Here is a 13,751-nt window from a genome sequence, read left to right as displayed (position 1 = left end):
CGCTGGACATTAAGCGGGAGAGCCTCCCAAGCCAGATTGCGCGTTCGGCTTTGGCCTGAGAAACTCATAATAGGACTCATAACCGCCCCGTGCATCATCAATCAAGACTTTTAACAAATTTTTGTCCGTCTCCTTCAGCCCCTTGTCATCATACTCCGCGAAACGAAATGGTCCATCGGCGGGGGGGAGCGATGTGGAATGCTCCGTCGAGGATAATTCGCGAATTCTTTTAGCAACTTCTGCCTGCCACCGACGCCATACTTCCGTGCCTTTGGGAAGCAAGTTGCTCATAATTTCTGTCGCACACTCCGCATTTGCTTGAGGATCCCCTTGAAGATCCGGAAGCCCACAGAGCAGCGCAAACACTACTGCGGAGGTCCTAGTGGGGAGTTGCACCTTCGTTCCAGTACACGCATTGTTTTTGAAGGGAAGGTATTGTGTCAAGAGTTGTTGCTGAAGCCGCTCCTTGTCGATGGAAGAAAGAAACGCATTGTAAATCCACGAGATCGCGAGGGTCGAAAGGAACATGATTTGCCCGAAAAGACCGCTGATGGGAATGAGGAATAGTTGGGCGATGGCTTGCGTCGTCAACAACATCGCGCTGAAACCGATCTGGTGATATCTCGTCGCCTCCTTGTCTTCCTCGTGGCCGTACCGAACAATGAATCTACCTTTGACAACATAGTTGATCACTTTCTCCGAGCCTCTGCAAACGATAAGGGTATCGGACTTGTATTCCAAGATTCCGTTCCCAGGGGGCGAATGTTGCGAAGGGATAGTGTGTTTGAGGTATATCTTGGCTGACCCAATGAAATAGCTTGCTATTCCATTGCAGAGTATACCATAGAGTATGACGCCGAAAGCGAACCATTCTTCATACAACCCACAAATGATGCAACAAGCGATGTTGAGTGAAATTGGTACTGAAGCGATCGCTACAGGCCAAAGCGGTGACTTTGTATCGCCTAATTTGACTGGGATCTGACCTGGTTCTTCCGCTCCTTCGCTGCTTGTTGTCTCTTCGAGATCCACGACGATGACATTCACTGCTTTCGTCGGGTGTCGTGGTTTTGTACCAACAGCGTTTGTTGTCTGTTGAGCAGGCTTGATGAAGGCCGCATTCAACGAATATTGAGACAAGTTTGTTTCCAAATTCTCGCAATGTTGAGCAAACACGTGCCCAACGTGTCCAGTGTCGCTTAATATCGTTCCAGAAACGATGCCTCTGTATGGCGGTCCATGCTCCCCATCCAATCCCAGAAGTTTGGCGGGTTCGTCGTTTGGTCCGGGGTAAATTCCATCCCAAATCTGGGATCGTGCGAGTCTGCCATAGTGCTTGGCAATGATATAGGCGCCAGGCGAATTGTACCAGCCTAACCATTTCCGATATCTGTAGAAATGCATGCTTTCCATGGCTGAGATCGCCTCCTCTCCTCCCAAGAAAGCTACTATGCCGCCAATGTTGAGATTGAAGTTCGCGTGGTTCAAGGGGGCTTCCATTCTACAGCTAGATATAACCGTTTTCAGATGATATTGCGGGTGATCAGAATGCGCTCGACTTGCCGTAAATTGTGTGTCTCGGAAGATATTCTTTGGCTGCAATGAGGAGGCAGAGTGCGAGAAGAAGAAGAGGGACTGGGGGCAGGCGCCTCAAGTAGTCCCCTTCTTGTAGGGGACCAAGTTCCTTCCTTTGCTGTGAGAGAGCTGTATGTTATCAAGCATCGAAATAGCGCTCTATGGGCTCGTGGTGAACAGCAATGGGTAAAGTGCACATCACTGGTTTAGCGCTAGTGATAGAAGCAGGCTGCACCATTGTCGCAACGATTTCTACCAAAATTAGGTGAGCTGGAGTCGTTTGGTAGCAGTGCCACAACACCTCGATGATAATCTTGTTGTGATGACACCGCTAGGTTTGTTATCTTTGACGAGTTAGCCTGATTTATAAATTCATTTGCGTACGAACATGCCCCGAATGCATGATGGCAGTGGAAAGAATATTCAAGGATGCGAGGTCTGCTGACCTTGGACATCTGGCACTGACCACGATATTTTTCCCACGATAAGAGTCTCTGATGTTAAGCACGAGAAATTAGCACCCTCGTGCTCACGAAGTGTCGATTTACAAGTCTCTTGACTTCGGGTTTGGGCGAGAAAGTCGTACCGTCAAATAGGGGCTGTGCTTCTTCTAGGAAGTAAATGCCCGCCGCCCCTGAAGGAATATTTCGGCCTGATAATGTAATTCACACATGTAGTCGCATACGGAGCCTCGTCATCACTTCACAGATTCGGGAACTGGCGCATAAGACACTTTATGAAGGGGGTGGGCGAAGTGATACTCAGCAATGAACTAGCAAACTTACAGAAAATATTGAATACGAATCAAGGGTATGCTATCCAAAGCTACACATATCGATAGCATGTTCATATTATCAGAGGAGGGTTACAATCGGGGCACTATTGGTCCAAGACAAGTGCCTACACATACGTATGCAAGAGAGAAGACCCGGAGCCAGATTGTGAGTTCGAGTTTGGGGTGTGCCGGGCCGAATCGAGAAACTGACAATAGGACTCGTAGCCCCCCCTTGCGTCCTCGAGTAAGTCACATAGCAAACTTTTGTCCTTTCCATCAAATCCCTGGCAAGCATCCTCCGTGAATCTAAATGGTTCCGAGGTAGGGCGGACAGACCCTGATGAATGCCTCTCCGATAGGTCGCGAACTTTGGAACAGACTGAATAATGCCACCGACCCCATACCTTGGTGTCTGTAGGGAGCAGGTGGCACATTATGCCCTTCGCGCACTCGACGTTTGCGTCAGGATCGCCTCGAAGATCAGGCAATCCACAAAGCATCGCAAAGACTACCGCAGACGTCCTAGTGGGTAGTTCCAACTTGGTCATATTGTTTGAATCGTCTCCAAAAAGATGTCGCTCTAAAAGTTGTTGTTGAAGCCGTCCCTTATCGATGGATGAGAGGTATGCGTTGTAGATCCAAGAAATGGCGAGCGTCGAAAGGAACATTATTTGCCCAAACAGGCCGCTGAGAGGGATGAGAAAGAGTTGGGCGATAAATTGAATCGTCAATGACATTGCGCTGAAACCAATCATGTGGTACGTCTGATCATCACCTTCCTTGCCATACCGGACGACAAACTTGGCTTTGACAACGTGATTGATCGCTCTCTCCGAGCCTCTGCAGACAATGAGGGTATCGGACTTGCATGCCAAGATTCCGTTCCCCGGGGGTGAATGTGGCGAAGGGATGGTATGTGTGAGGTATATCTCGGTTGACCCGATGAAGTAGCACGCTATTCCGTTGCAAAGTATGCCGTATAGGATAACGCCAAAAGCGTACCATTCGGTATAGAAGCCACAAAGAATGCAGTAGGCGATGTTGAGTGAGATTGGTATCGAAGCCACAGCGACCGACCAGAAAGGAAATTCCTTGCTGTCCAATGTAAGGTGAGACCCCTTCTCTACGCTGTCGTCATTGTCTTCGACATTGTCGAAGTCAACAACAACAACGTTCATCACTTTTGTCTTGCGTTTCCTTTGTTGGGGTTTTGGACCTTGATCGTCCGTTGTCTGTGTGGTGAAGATGGGATCCGAGGAGTACTGGGATGGGGTTGCTTTCGCGTTGCGGCAATATTGAGCAAAAACGTATCCAACGTGTCCGGTGTCATTTAAAGTGGTGCCAGAAACAACACCTCGATATGGTGGTCCTTGCTCCCCATCTAGCCCTAAAAGTTCGGCTGGTTCTTCATTTGGTCCGGGGTAAATGCCATCCCATATCCGAGATCTTGCCAGTCGGCCGTAGTGTTTGGCGATATCATATGAACCGGGTGAATTATACCAGCTGAGCCATTTCCGATACTTGTAGAAATGCATGCTTTCCATGGCTGAAATTGCTTCTCCTCCTCCTAAGAAGCCCACGATGCCACTGACATCCAGATTGAATTTCGTGTTGTTCAGAGGGGGTTCCATCCTACAGCCAGGTCAGTTTCAGTGAAGATATCACAGAGTGTGTTCAACTTACCGTACGTTATGTTCAGATGAATGTCTACAGAGAAATCTGGGAGTGCGACTCGATGGCGGAGGGCGAGAGGACGAAGAGGGAAGGAGACTTGAGGCTTGCTTAGGTACGATAGGTCGCCCTTTCGTACAATATAAACCCCCTTGCGGTGAGAGAGCGGTGCGCTATCGAGCGCCCAAAGTCATGGCAAACTTGTGGTGATGGACTCGTTGTGTGCAGCAGTAGACGAGTGTACCCCCTTTTTGATATACATCGAAGTATGCATTCCATTGTCGCATCGATTTCATTCAGTCGACATGTAAAGACACCAAGCGTTCCAGTAGTTAAACTTGGCGATATTAAACATCGTCGCTGGTCATGAGGGGGCATAGAGCCGTCCATAGACCACCTTTTGCGTAGTCAATGTCAACCAACGTCGACAAAGGAGCCGATCTTTGAAGATTCGACCATGTTGTTGTTCTGGTCATTGCCGTTGGAAAGACGCTTAGAAAGCCTCGCGTAGGCCAGCCAGCCTTCGATGTGCACTTTACGCGCGGATCTTCGGACACGCGTAGGCCACCACCGAGTGTAGAAGCTGGAAGAAGGGTGAAGAAGAGTTCTACAGAACGAAGCGGTGGCAGACGCGACCAGCTCGTCACGTGTCTCAGTAGCCCCTGTTTCTTTCTTTCCCAAGTCTCCGGACTGGCGCGATGGGCCTTCCCAGGCCTTCCCTCGTCCATTCACCACCAACCTCGATGGGCGGCCCAAACCTCGAAGTATTCAAATTCGCCCTCTATCTATTTGTACCTATCGCGGCTCTGGTGCATTTCGGAGACCCTCAATGGTACAGAGAGAATGTTTTACCTGTGGGTCATTCTTTCCGCACCAGTAGAGCTTGTTCATGATTCTTTCGCTTCGTCGTTTCATAGTATAAGGAGCGGCTGTTCCCGCCCGAAAGCCGTCTCCTTCAAACTCTACCAAAGGACCAGAGCGCGATCAGAGAAGAGCTAGCGCGGATAAAAGCTGAACGCATGGTACGGCGCGCTGCCAAACAAGCGGAAGAGGAGGCCGACCAGCGATAATTCGTGGTATCTCAAAAGCTCACTATTACCGTGAGCTACATGCTCTTTGGTTCATTACGACTCCCTGCAGAGACTTTGCGCACTGTCACTGCTGTATCTCGTAGGGTTGGATTCAAGCACGATGCAGTAGTTATGATTCCCAATGGCGCCAGGCATAAGAACTTCGTAATCCCTGACACGTAAACTATGTACGTGGAACGACAGAACTTCCACGACGAAACTCTAGCTTTCTTCCTCTACTGCGCGATTCACGTTACCGGTAGTGATACAGCAAGAAGTGATGTTGGAGGCAAATGTCGGGCGGCTGGCTGTATAGCCCCAAGAATGTATGTACAAGCTAACATAAGGATGAGAACATGAAACAACACTGAAAAAAGACGTGACGAACAATGTTCAGTATGGTTTGTCTACTTTGGTTGGCGTCGGATTATCCTTTCTGCTGCGGCTTTGAGGTTCTGAGTTATCTACATGAGAAAAGGGTCAGAAGAGCTTTGGAGGACACATACAGCCAAAATAACCTGGATGAACCGTCGTCTCTCCGCAGCTTCTTCATTGCCTTCTATCTCACCGTCGCCATCGAACTCCTGGGCTTGTGGGACTTCGTTGGCGAGATAGGCCGGTGGTGGAGGCGGCGGCGGGAGAGCCGGGCGAGGAGAGTCGCACTCGTCAATGGTTGACTGTAAGAAAATGGGTTGGTGTGAGCGATTGCGAATGCAAGGACGCCTACCATAAGAGGGTCGGTTTCGACATAGCGAATATACGGATGAAAACGCGCATTGTGTCTGAAGCGGTAGGTCGGTAGTCGCAGTTGCGAGATGTGGTACCAGTCCAGGGTCTGCTCAATAGACGGCGCGTACATGTGGCATCCACCGTTACGAGAACGAGGGAAAAGTAACTGCATTATTGGTCAAGGTCAAGAACGAGTGTGCAGAACGCGGAGGATGCGGATGTTGGTGGTAGAGGCCAAAAGAGGGGCTACGCTTCGGTAGTTTTGTCGCGCTTTTTATATTGACGGTGGCAGTCATGTTATCTACCCGAAGAAAATCTTCTGTATTGGGTTCCCATATAGAAGCGTGGAATCTGCAAGGGATCGCTTTGGCTTCACCTATCCATCGCCGCTCAGCCGAGACATCGCACCATCCAGACCAAGGAACACGGCTTGCTGGACCACAGCGAAAACGGCCCCCTTCACGCTGCCTCGTACTGGCCCAAGTTCACTTGCGCGACGTCTATGTGGTGTTCTGCGCTGGCCATTATCCTGCTGTCGCAGCGTGGCCACGTCTTTCGCTCGGCAGCGTCCGCCTTCCCTTCGATGCTACTTCACGTCCCCATGGCTTCCAAATAGAACACGAGGCGACGGCGAACTTTTCTTGCTCCAACCTAAGGCAATTCCAGTACGGCTTTTGGCCTGGATCCTGAAGGAACAGGGCGCAAATCTGCGTACCCTGCGTGCGGTACCCTTGGCCCTGGTCACATGAACCTTCCGGATAAAGCCTGAGTCACGATCGCCATCGAAGCCCGACGCACCGACTGCCAGGCTACGGAGGACCAAATAAGGGAACGCGCCCGTGACCGTCACGTGTGACGCGCGTATAGAGCCGAGTCACAGTAAGTTCGCGGCTTGACTCTGTTCATGACTCGACGCTGTCGCTGATTTCAATTGTTAGCAGAGGTAGCATTCAATGTGTGCCAGAAACATACCGTATATCAAGATTTCCGTCAAGAACATGAACACGAAGACGCTTGCAGCAAGAGTCGTGGATGCTTCAAGATCGTCAAGCCGTCTGACCACCACGAAGACCCTAGTCCAACGACGAGGAGAATAACATGCAAGTTCAGGACAAGAACACTGCATGATAAGGTCTTGGAACATACCTGATACTTGAGACGCTGATTTTCTCTGCTCGCAATGACTCCAGAACCTTTCCCTCTACGCAATTTTGGTATATTGCGATGTTCTCTGGACCATCCCTGCTGGAACTATGCTGAATTCGATCCACGTAGTCGCGTGCTGAGGTCCCTTGAAGAAAAGCGCTTGGGCCATCTTGGGGTTACTTTGCTCGCTGGAGAAGCTGCGCTCTGTGCGTGAAGACGACCAGGAAACTCGCGACAATGAAAACTCACCAACGTGGACCTCAGCCTGGTCCTCGTCGACTCCTAGAGCCTGCAATCCCACAATGGCCCCATTTTCCAGCAAAAGGCATACTTGTATCGGACAGTCCAAATTCCAACAGCAGCGAAAGCTGAAGGAGTGCATCAAGCTCGTCTGATTGTGCATCAAGACTGCAAGCTGCTACCAAAAGGAATGTATCGCCTCAATCGTCCTCAAGTCGATGAAATGCAAGGCAATCTCGAATTTGAACGGTGCAAAAATGCCATCAAGCGGCGAGAAGATTGTGTGATACACGAATGAACGATGTGCAAGTCGTCTAGGCCGTAGTTCTGCAAATTCAGCAAGCCCAGAATACGGAGCGAGACCAGGATGTGGTAGGATGATGGCGGCAAGAAATGAGATGAGAGTTTTGCGCCAAATTCCAAATCAGCCACGGAAACTTCCCTCCAGAAGTCCGCTCGTTGGCTTGCCAGCTCCCCTCAATGCCTCGAATTCGACTCAAGCAGACGGATTCTCGCAGTCTCTCTCTACTCGCCGAATGCGCCATTTTCTCTCTGTACCGTGGCTATATGCTACCTCAATTTCTGGCCAATTCTCCGTCAAGTTTGCCAGCAAACTCCTCTGGAACGCTCCTGCCCATGCTATTTATTCGTCTGAATGCGGATCTTTACTCTAGAGGCCTCAGCAGCTAAAATTCCTCAAGCTACTCGATCGATTCCACGAAGGAACAGAGTTTGGGGGAGCCCCAGAGGCGAAGATGTCAGGTCCCAAAGGGCACGTCGCTCTCCAGCTCAAAGCGGTCGAAATCCGTGCTGAAACCAGCACATACGCGGTCAAGGCTCGAGAATGATGTTGAACAAAGCCTCGTACATCCCAAAATTCATATACAGAGCCAGCTGCCTGTGTACAGAATTTTCGACCGACCGGAAATACACTCTGAGGCGCCACCAGCTGCCCGTGCCACATCTCGTGCCCCACAAGCCATAAAGCAGTCAAGAGTTTAGAAAGTACGTATCTTTTGCCTTGGATCAAGTTTGGAGAATAACCAGCGTTTTGCAGATCCCAGAGATTGCGGTTTGGTCAGTCGACCCCTATACCTTCCTCCAACATTTCAGTCTGTGCGCCATTTCGGGGTCCATCGTGCCCTCGGCATACAACGCGCCTCTCAAGTCACCCCCAGCTTTCCGCGTCGCGTCGTCGTATGTATTATATCTATATCAAATCCATGATTTCCCCAAGCGCTCCTGGCGGACGGGTATTCCTTGACATGCAATATTATCCGAGATTGTGAACTAGAATGTACCTTCAGTCACCATCAGTGATCCCTGTTGTCCATATTTGGGTTTGCAAGTATGAGCATCAACAACCTTGCAGCTTGATAAGTTTAGTTTATGTCCTTGAATAACATCTGTGGCTAATCGTTTGATTTCATCACATTCCCGCAATATGTTTTGGAGTGCAACCGCTTCTCCGGCCGCAACTTCAGTCTCCCTGTTCAGTTCCTTCTCGAGGTTGCTGTTTATTTCTATATTGTAACATGTTCTATATGTCTAATATTTGGATCTATTTCTCCACTTTGATCACCTCGCCATCGCAAAATACGTTCCAAGATCCGGCCTCGCCTTTCAAATCCCCGTCTACAATGCCCCTATACTCCCTCATGTCCGACAGGGATACCTTGAAGCCGCCACATACAACGAACACCACATTCTTGGCACTCAAAGGAACGAGTCTTGCGAACAGCGATGGTTTGTAAGCGGGCACGAGTGTGGTCGAGCAAGCCAATTCAACGAGCATCTTATGGTCGTCTGCTTTCGCGTAAATCCATGTCGCACATTACAAGATGCGCAAACAACACACCAGCGAAATCCATAGCGGCTTGCATAGCTAGCTCATCCGGAATTGTCACGCATCGAACCCCTCCCTTCCTTTCCAACGCCATCTTGACGACCCCCGGCGACGGCGATGAAGCTCCAAGGGATCCGGAAGCGTGCGACGAAAATCTATGGAAAAATGCCAACGTCAAGCCATATTCATCATCCTTGACGGCGCTGGCGTCTGCTGGTAGGTCGTGTGAAGGATGGCGGTTTAGCCGCATAGTGTGATAGAAACAGTCCGTTCCGATAGTTTCAAGGGTGACTATTGGAACTGTACCGAGGAATCAATACGCAACTCAGGGATGCAATTTCAAAGCTCACCGTCGTCCCAGCCAACTGCCTCGCATCCGAGGATAAGCCCGCCTAACAGACCCCCGCCTCCAACGCTGCAAAATATTGCGTCCGGTTTGTCCACTAATTGTGTATATATTTCCTTGATCATCGACGCGTGGCCTTCCCACACAACCTTGTTTTCGTATGCTGGCACGAGCACTCTATTCGCGTCCAGTCAACAACCATCGATCACGACTCGTAGCCTCATACGAACGCCTTCGCTTCTGCCTTCACCATCTCACGCGCCGCTTCCAAGGCATACAAATATGACGCACCTCCGACAACGACGTCTGCATTCTGTCTCTCCAAGAGAGCAATAGTGGACTGGTTTGCTCCGTCCGGGATGAATACGGTGCACCTGGCGTTGAGTGCATTGGCTGCGCAGGCTGCTGCGAGCCCAGCATTCCCCCCAGATGCGACCACAAGATGCACCGAGGGGCCGTGTGTAGATTTTGCTTGTTGGATGAAGTGGGAAATCCCTCGATACTTGAACGAATGGGACAGGTGAAGGTTCTGTACCAACAAGCGCAGTCAGCATATTGGTCGTGCAATCTTCCCGGGAGTCGTACTTCAAGTTTGAGATGTGCATTACATCCAAGCCTTTTCGAGATCCCACTCGAAATAATCAAGGGTGTCTCTTGCCATAGAGGTTGTTCTGACATCGTTGTTGGTGTAGAGATTTGTGTGTCAGCGTCAGTGGCGATCGGTCCGGGGACTGGGAGGGCGACCCTGTACAATGATCCTTCTCTTCCTTCCTGTTTTGGAATTTCTTTATTTGATTTTATTTACCGCGTTATCAAGACATCGGGGGAATCTCGGCACAATTGAATTCACGGTCCTCCAGGCCTGAGTCGGTCCGCTTGAATACCAGGACATACTTATATCGCAGGGGAGAAAGTACACAATGTGGTTACTTTCTGCACAAGATGAAGTTCAACGACGGCTTTTGGTTGCTGAAGAACGGTGTCAAACCATTCTTTGGTCTTCAAGTTACTAGGGTATTAGAGGAGCCTAACGGATACACTCTGCATGTATCGACCAGGCCCATTCGACATCGCGGAGACACACTGGGAGGTTCGTCTCTCATTGCTGGAGTTCCCGCCAACGAGTCTGACCCATTGTCAAGGTCCCGTTCTTACCGTCAAAGTGCATTCTCCTACGGAAGGCGTAGTGGGAGTTAACATCGAGCATTTCGCGAACGGGGATGCTTATCCAAGTATTCCATTGTTCCCCGATGCTGAGCCAGTACCTGCGGTGTCCCTCTCTAAATCCGACTCGTCGTACTCTCTCTCGACAGGCGGCCTGGCGGCGGAAATCACGGAAAATCCGTATACCATCACTTTCAAATCGCCCAAGCGAATATTGACATCTGCTGGATACAAGCACCAAGGCATTTACGACGTCCCAGCCAGATGGACGACTTTGTCTGCTTCAAATAGCTCTTGCTTGGCCCTGGATACTAGCTCCAATCCCACCCCAGCGCCGTTGCCGCCGACTGTTAGATATATTCACTCTGAGTTAAATTTATCCCCCGGGGAACTCGTATATGGGTTCGGGGAGCAGTTTGGCGCGTTTGTCAAGAATGGTGAGAGGCTATCAACGTTTGTAATCTCGTTGTCTGAATGATGCCCAGGTCAATCTATCAAGATCTGGAATCAAGGTGAGTATTCAAGGCATCTCGAAAGTTGCATGGCTAAAATTTAGCTTGAAATATAGACGGCGGAACTTCTAGTGATCAAGCATACAAATGCGTCCCCTTTTATATCACTAATAGGAATTATGGCGTCTTCATCAATCACCCTGGGGAAGTTGAAGTAGAGGTTGGCAGCGAGAAAGTTAGCCGAGTGGGTGTCAGTGTTGCCGACAAGTCTCTAGAGTATTTTATAATCTACGGGGAAACACCGTTAGAGGTTCGTCTCACTCAAAGTCCCTCCAATAGTATCTGAGGCTCGCACTTGTTGTAGATCCTTGACAAGTATACTCGCATTACTGGACGCCCTGCGTAGGTACACTTGTCGGCCATTCGATCGTGCCCGGACTAACGCGCCTCACAGTATAATTCCAGCATGGACGTTTGGGCTATGGCTTTCGACATCCTTCTTGACCGATTACTCGAGCAAGACCGTCTCAGGCTTCCTGGAAGGCATGCAACAGCGCAAATGCCCCGTTCGCGTCTTTCATCTTGACTGCTTCTGGATGAAACAATACGAATGGTTGTCCATGGTCATATTCGTTCTCCGCAATCCCTCATTGTGATATCACTCTAGGTGCTCCTTCACTTTTGACCCGGACAACTTTCCCGATCCTAAAGCCTATTTATCTGAAATCAAAGAGAAATACGGGGTCAAGATATGCGTATGGAGTACGTCCTCAATGGCCTTAAAGAAAGATGATATCTGATATTTCCTTAGTCAACCCTTATATCTCCCAGCTTTCTCCTATCTTCAAGGAAGGGGCAAAGGAAGGCTACTTCATCAAGCGCACAGATGGTTCTGTATGGCAGTGAGCGAAGTCTCGTTGAAGAAAATGCTCGATATTAACGACAATCTGCCGCAGATGGGATCTATGGCAGCCCGGCCTTGCAATTTTGGATATTACGAACCCTGCCGCTTGCAAGTGGTACACTGACAAACTTTCTGCCTTGATCGACCTGGGTGTAGATGCGTTCAAGGTAGGGTTACTTGGACTCTATGGCGCGCTACCTGACGCTGGCGTTTATATCAATCCTAGACTGATTTCGGTGAACGCATTCCGCACGCGTCAGTCAAATTCCACGACGGATCTGACCCAATCAGAATGCACAATACTTTCGCTGTTCAGTACAACAAGCTTGTGTTTGATCTGCTCAGGATACGTTTGGGTGAAGGTCAAGCGGTCCTCTTTGCTCGCTCTTCGGCGGCCGGTGGGCAAAGATTCCCAGTGGTACGTAGTAACTAATGAATAGTATTGCATCCCATGCTTATTAGGAACATGTTCTTAGCATTGGGGTGGTGACTGCGAGTCAACCTTCGAAGCCATGGCGGAAACCATTCGTGGATGCCTTTCTATCACTGCCTCGGGATTTGCTTTCTCTTCGCATGATATTGGTGGATTTGAGGTACGGCCATCTACGGACGGCCACCCTATCTTTATGGCTCATTGATACTTTTACTAGGGACATCCTCCTCCTGAGATATACCAGCGATGGGTTGCATTTGGTGTATTCTCTTCACATACTCGACTGCACGGGTCTTCCTCCTACCGCGTACCCTGGATATACGGAGAAGAGGCGGCCGCAAATATGTCGAAATGGCTTGATGCTAAACATCGACTAATGCCCTATATTTATCACCTTGTGAGTCTAATGACACAATTCTCTCAAGTCGCCTAAATGATCTTTGAATCACTAGGCCATCAAAGCGAACCAGAACGGACATCCAATCATGCGGGCCATGTTCCTTCAATTCCCTGAGGACCCGACGACTCACTATCTCGACAGGCAATATATGTTTGGTCCTTCTCTTCTTGTCGCCCCTGTCTTCGTGCCCCTGGGTGAAGAGTCGGTTTACTATCTCCCCGCTGGCAAGTGGACTTCCTTCTTCCACCCCGAGCGTGTGGTACAAGGCCCAGTGTGGATAACAGAACACGTCCCTATTGGCAACATTCCCGTCTGGGTTCGACAGGGTTCAGTACTCTGCCTCGGTCCAGCAGGCATCGGGCGTCCAGATTACAACTTTGCGGAGAATCTCCACATTCAAGTTTACGAACTTGAAGAAGGCCAGTCAGTGCACGTTGAGATTCCCTCTGCAGAGGGGACGGGGACGCAAGCCACGGTCTCGGTGATAAAGTCGGGAGGTGAGGTTAAAGCCGAGCTCAGTGGAGTAGGAAGCTTCGCGACTTTGGAAGTACACACGGATGGTAGCAGTCGCATTCAAACGTTGTCGGGCGCAAAGGAAGGTAGTGTCGGTCTTGCATAAACCTTGTATTCAGTTAGAGAGCCACGCGATCGCCTGGCAATACCATAAGCGGGGGTGTCACATACATAGCGGACACTTGAATCCAACTTGAATTGCAGCAAATAAAAGGGCCATGCATGTGCATATCAAGAATACCAACAAACCGGTTATGTGGCAGAACCTAAGCGTATTGGAGTTAATTCACTATCATTTGGCATATTTACACCAAGTCGGGTTATGATGGCTCTTAAATGACACGGCTCTCACCTCAGAAAGCTCGACAAGAGGGTTCCTTGATACGCGGCTATCATCTATCAGACAAACGGTCCCACATGAGCCCGCTTGAGCGCTCGAACGGCTAAGCGAGAAACGCGGTGGTGTCATTTGAAATTTGATTGGCAA

General features: G+C 49.8%; 6 protein-coding genes across 6 annotated transcripts; 2 read left to right on the top strand and 4 right to left on the bottom strand.

Annotated features, from left to right (window-relative positions):
• Positions 1-9: 9 nt before the first annotated feature.
• Positions 10-1,500, bottom strand: PC9H_001185 (uncharacterized protein; the record flags this gene model as incomplete). Its single annotated transcript, XM_036770836.1, has 1 exon — positions 10-1,500. One exon carries the CDS (start codon positions 1,498-1,500, stop codon positions 10-12), a length of 1,491 nt encoding a protein of 496 aa, XP_036636681.1.
• A 975-nt stretch (positions 1,501-2,475) lies between these two features.
• Positions 2,476-3,981, bottom strand: PC9H_001184 (uncharacterized protein; the record flags this gene model as incomplete). The annotated part of the gene is made up of 1 exon (XM_036770835.1): positions 2,476-3,981. The coding sequence occupies one exon, from the start codon at positions 3,979-3,981 to the stop codon at positions 2,476-2,478; it is 1,506 nt and encodes a 501-aa protein (XP_036636680.1).
• A 738-nt stretch (positions 3,982-4,719) lies between these two features.
• On the top strand, positions 4,720-5,091 carry PC9H_001183 (uncharacterized protein; the record flags this gene model as incomplete). The annotated part of the gene is made up of 2 exons (XM_036770834.1): positions 4,720-4,875; positions 4,939-5,091. The coding sequence occupies 2 exons, from the start codon at positions 4,720-4,722 to the stop codon at positions 5,089-5,091; spliced, it is 309 nt and encodes a 102-aa protein (XP_036636679.1).
• Positions 5,092-5,498: 407 nt separating this feature from the next.
• Positions 5,499-5,992, bottom strand: PC9H_001182 (uncharacterized protein; the record flags this gene model as incomplete). Its single annotated transcript, XM_036770833.1, has 3 exons — positions 5,499-5,555; positions 5,610-5,768; positions 5,819-5,992. 3 exons carry the CDS (start codon positions 5,990-5,992, stop codon positions 5,499-5,501), a joined length of 390 nt encoding a protein of 129 aa, XP_036636678.1.
• Positions 5,993-8,767: 2,775 nt separating this feature from the next.
• PC9H_001181 (uncharacterized protein) lies at positions 8,768-10,076 on the bottom strand (the record flags this gene model as incomplete). The annotated part of the gene is made up of 5 exons (XM_036770832.1): positions 8,768-9,012; positions 9,065-9,352; positions 9,403-9,575; positions 9,629-9,927; positions 9,984-10,076. 5 exons carry the CDS (start codon positions 10,074-10,076, stop codon positions 8,768-8,770), a joined length of 1,098 nt encoding a protein of 365 aa, XP_036636677.1.
• Positions 10,077-10,340: 264 nt separating this feature from the next.
• Positions 10,341-13,370, top strand: PC9H_001180 (uncharacterized protein; the record flags this gene model as incomplete). Its single annotated transcript, XM_036770831.1, has 13 exons — positions 10,341-10,488; positions 10,541-10,999; positions 11,048-11,074; positions 11,131-11,324; positions 11,379-11,416; positions 11,469-11,630; positions 11,682-11,776; positions 11,826-11,916; positions 11,971-12,085; positions 12,145-12,336; positions 12,395-12,511; positions 12,569-12,748; positions 12,804-13,370. 13 exons carry the CDS (start codon positions 10,341-10,343, stop codon positions 13,368-13,370), a joined length of 2,385 nt encoding a protein of 794 aa, XP_036636676.1.
• Between the last annotated feature and the right edge of the window lie 381 nt (positions 13,371-13,751).

This window comes from Pleurotus ostreatus, assembly GCF_014466165.1.
Source record: "Pleurotus ostreatus strain PC9 chromosome Unknown scaffold_1, whole genome shotgun sequence".
NCBI lineage: Eukaryota > Fungi > Basidiomycota > Agaricomycetes > Agaricales > Pleurotaceae > Pleurotus > Pleurotus ostreatus.
Note: the sequence above shows the minus strand (reverse complement) of the source record. Positions and strands in the feature narration are given on the sequence as shown.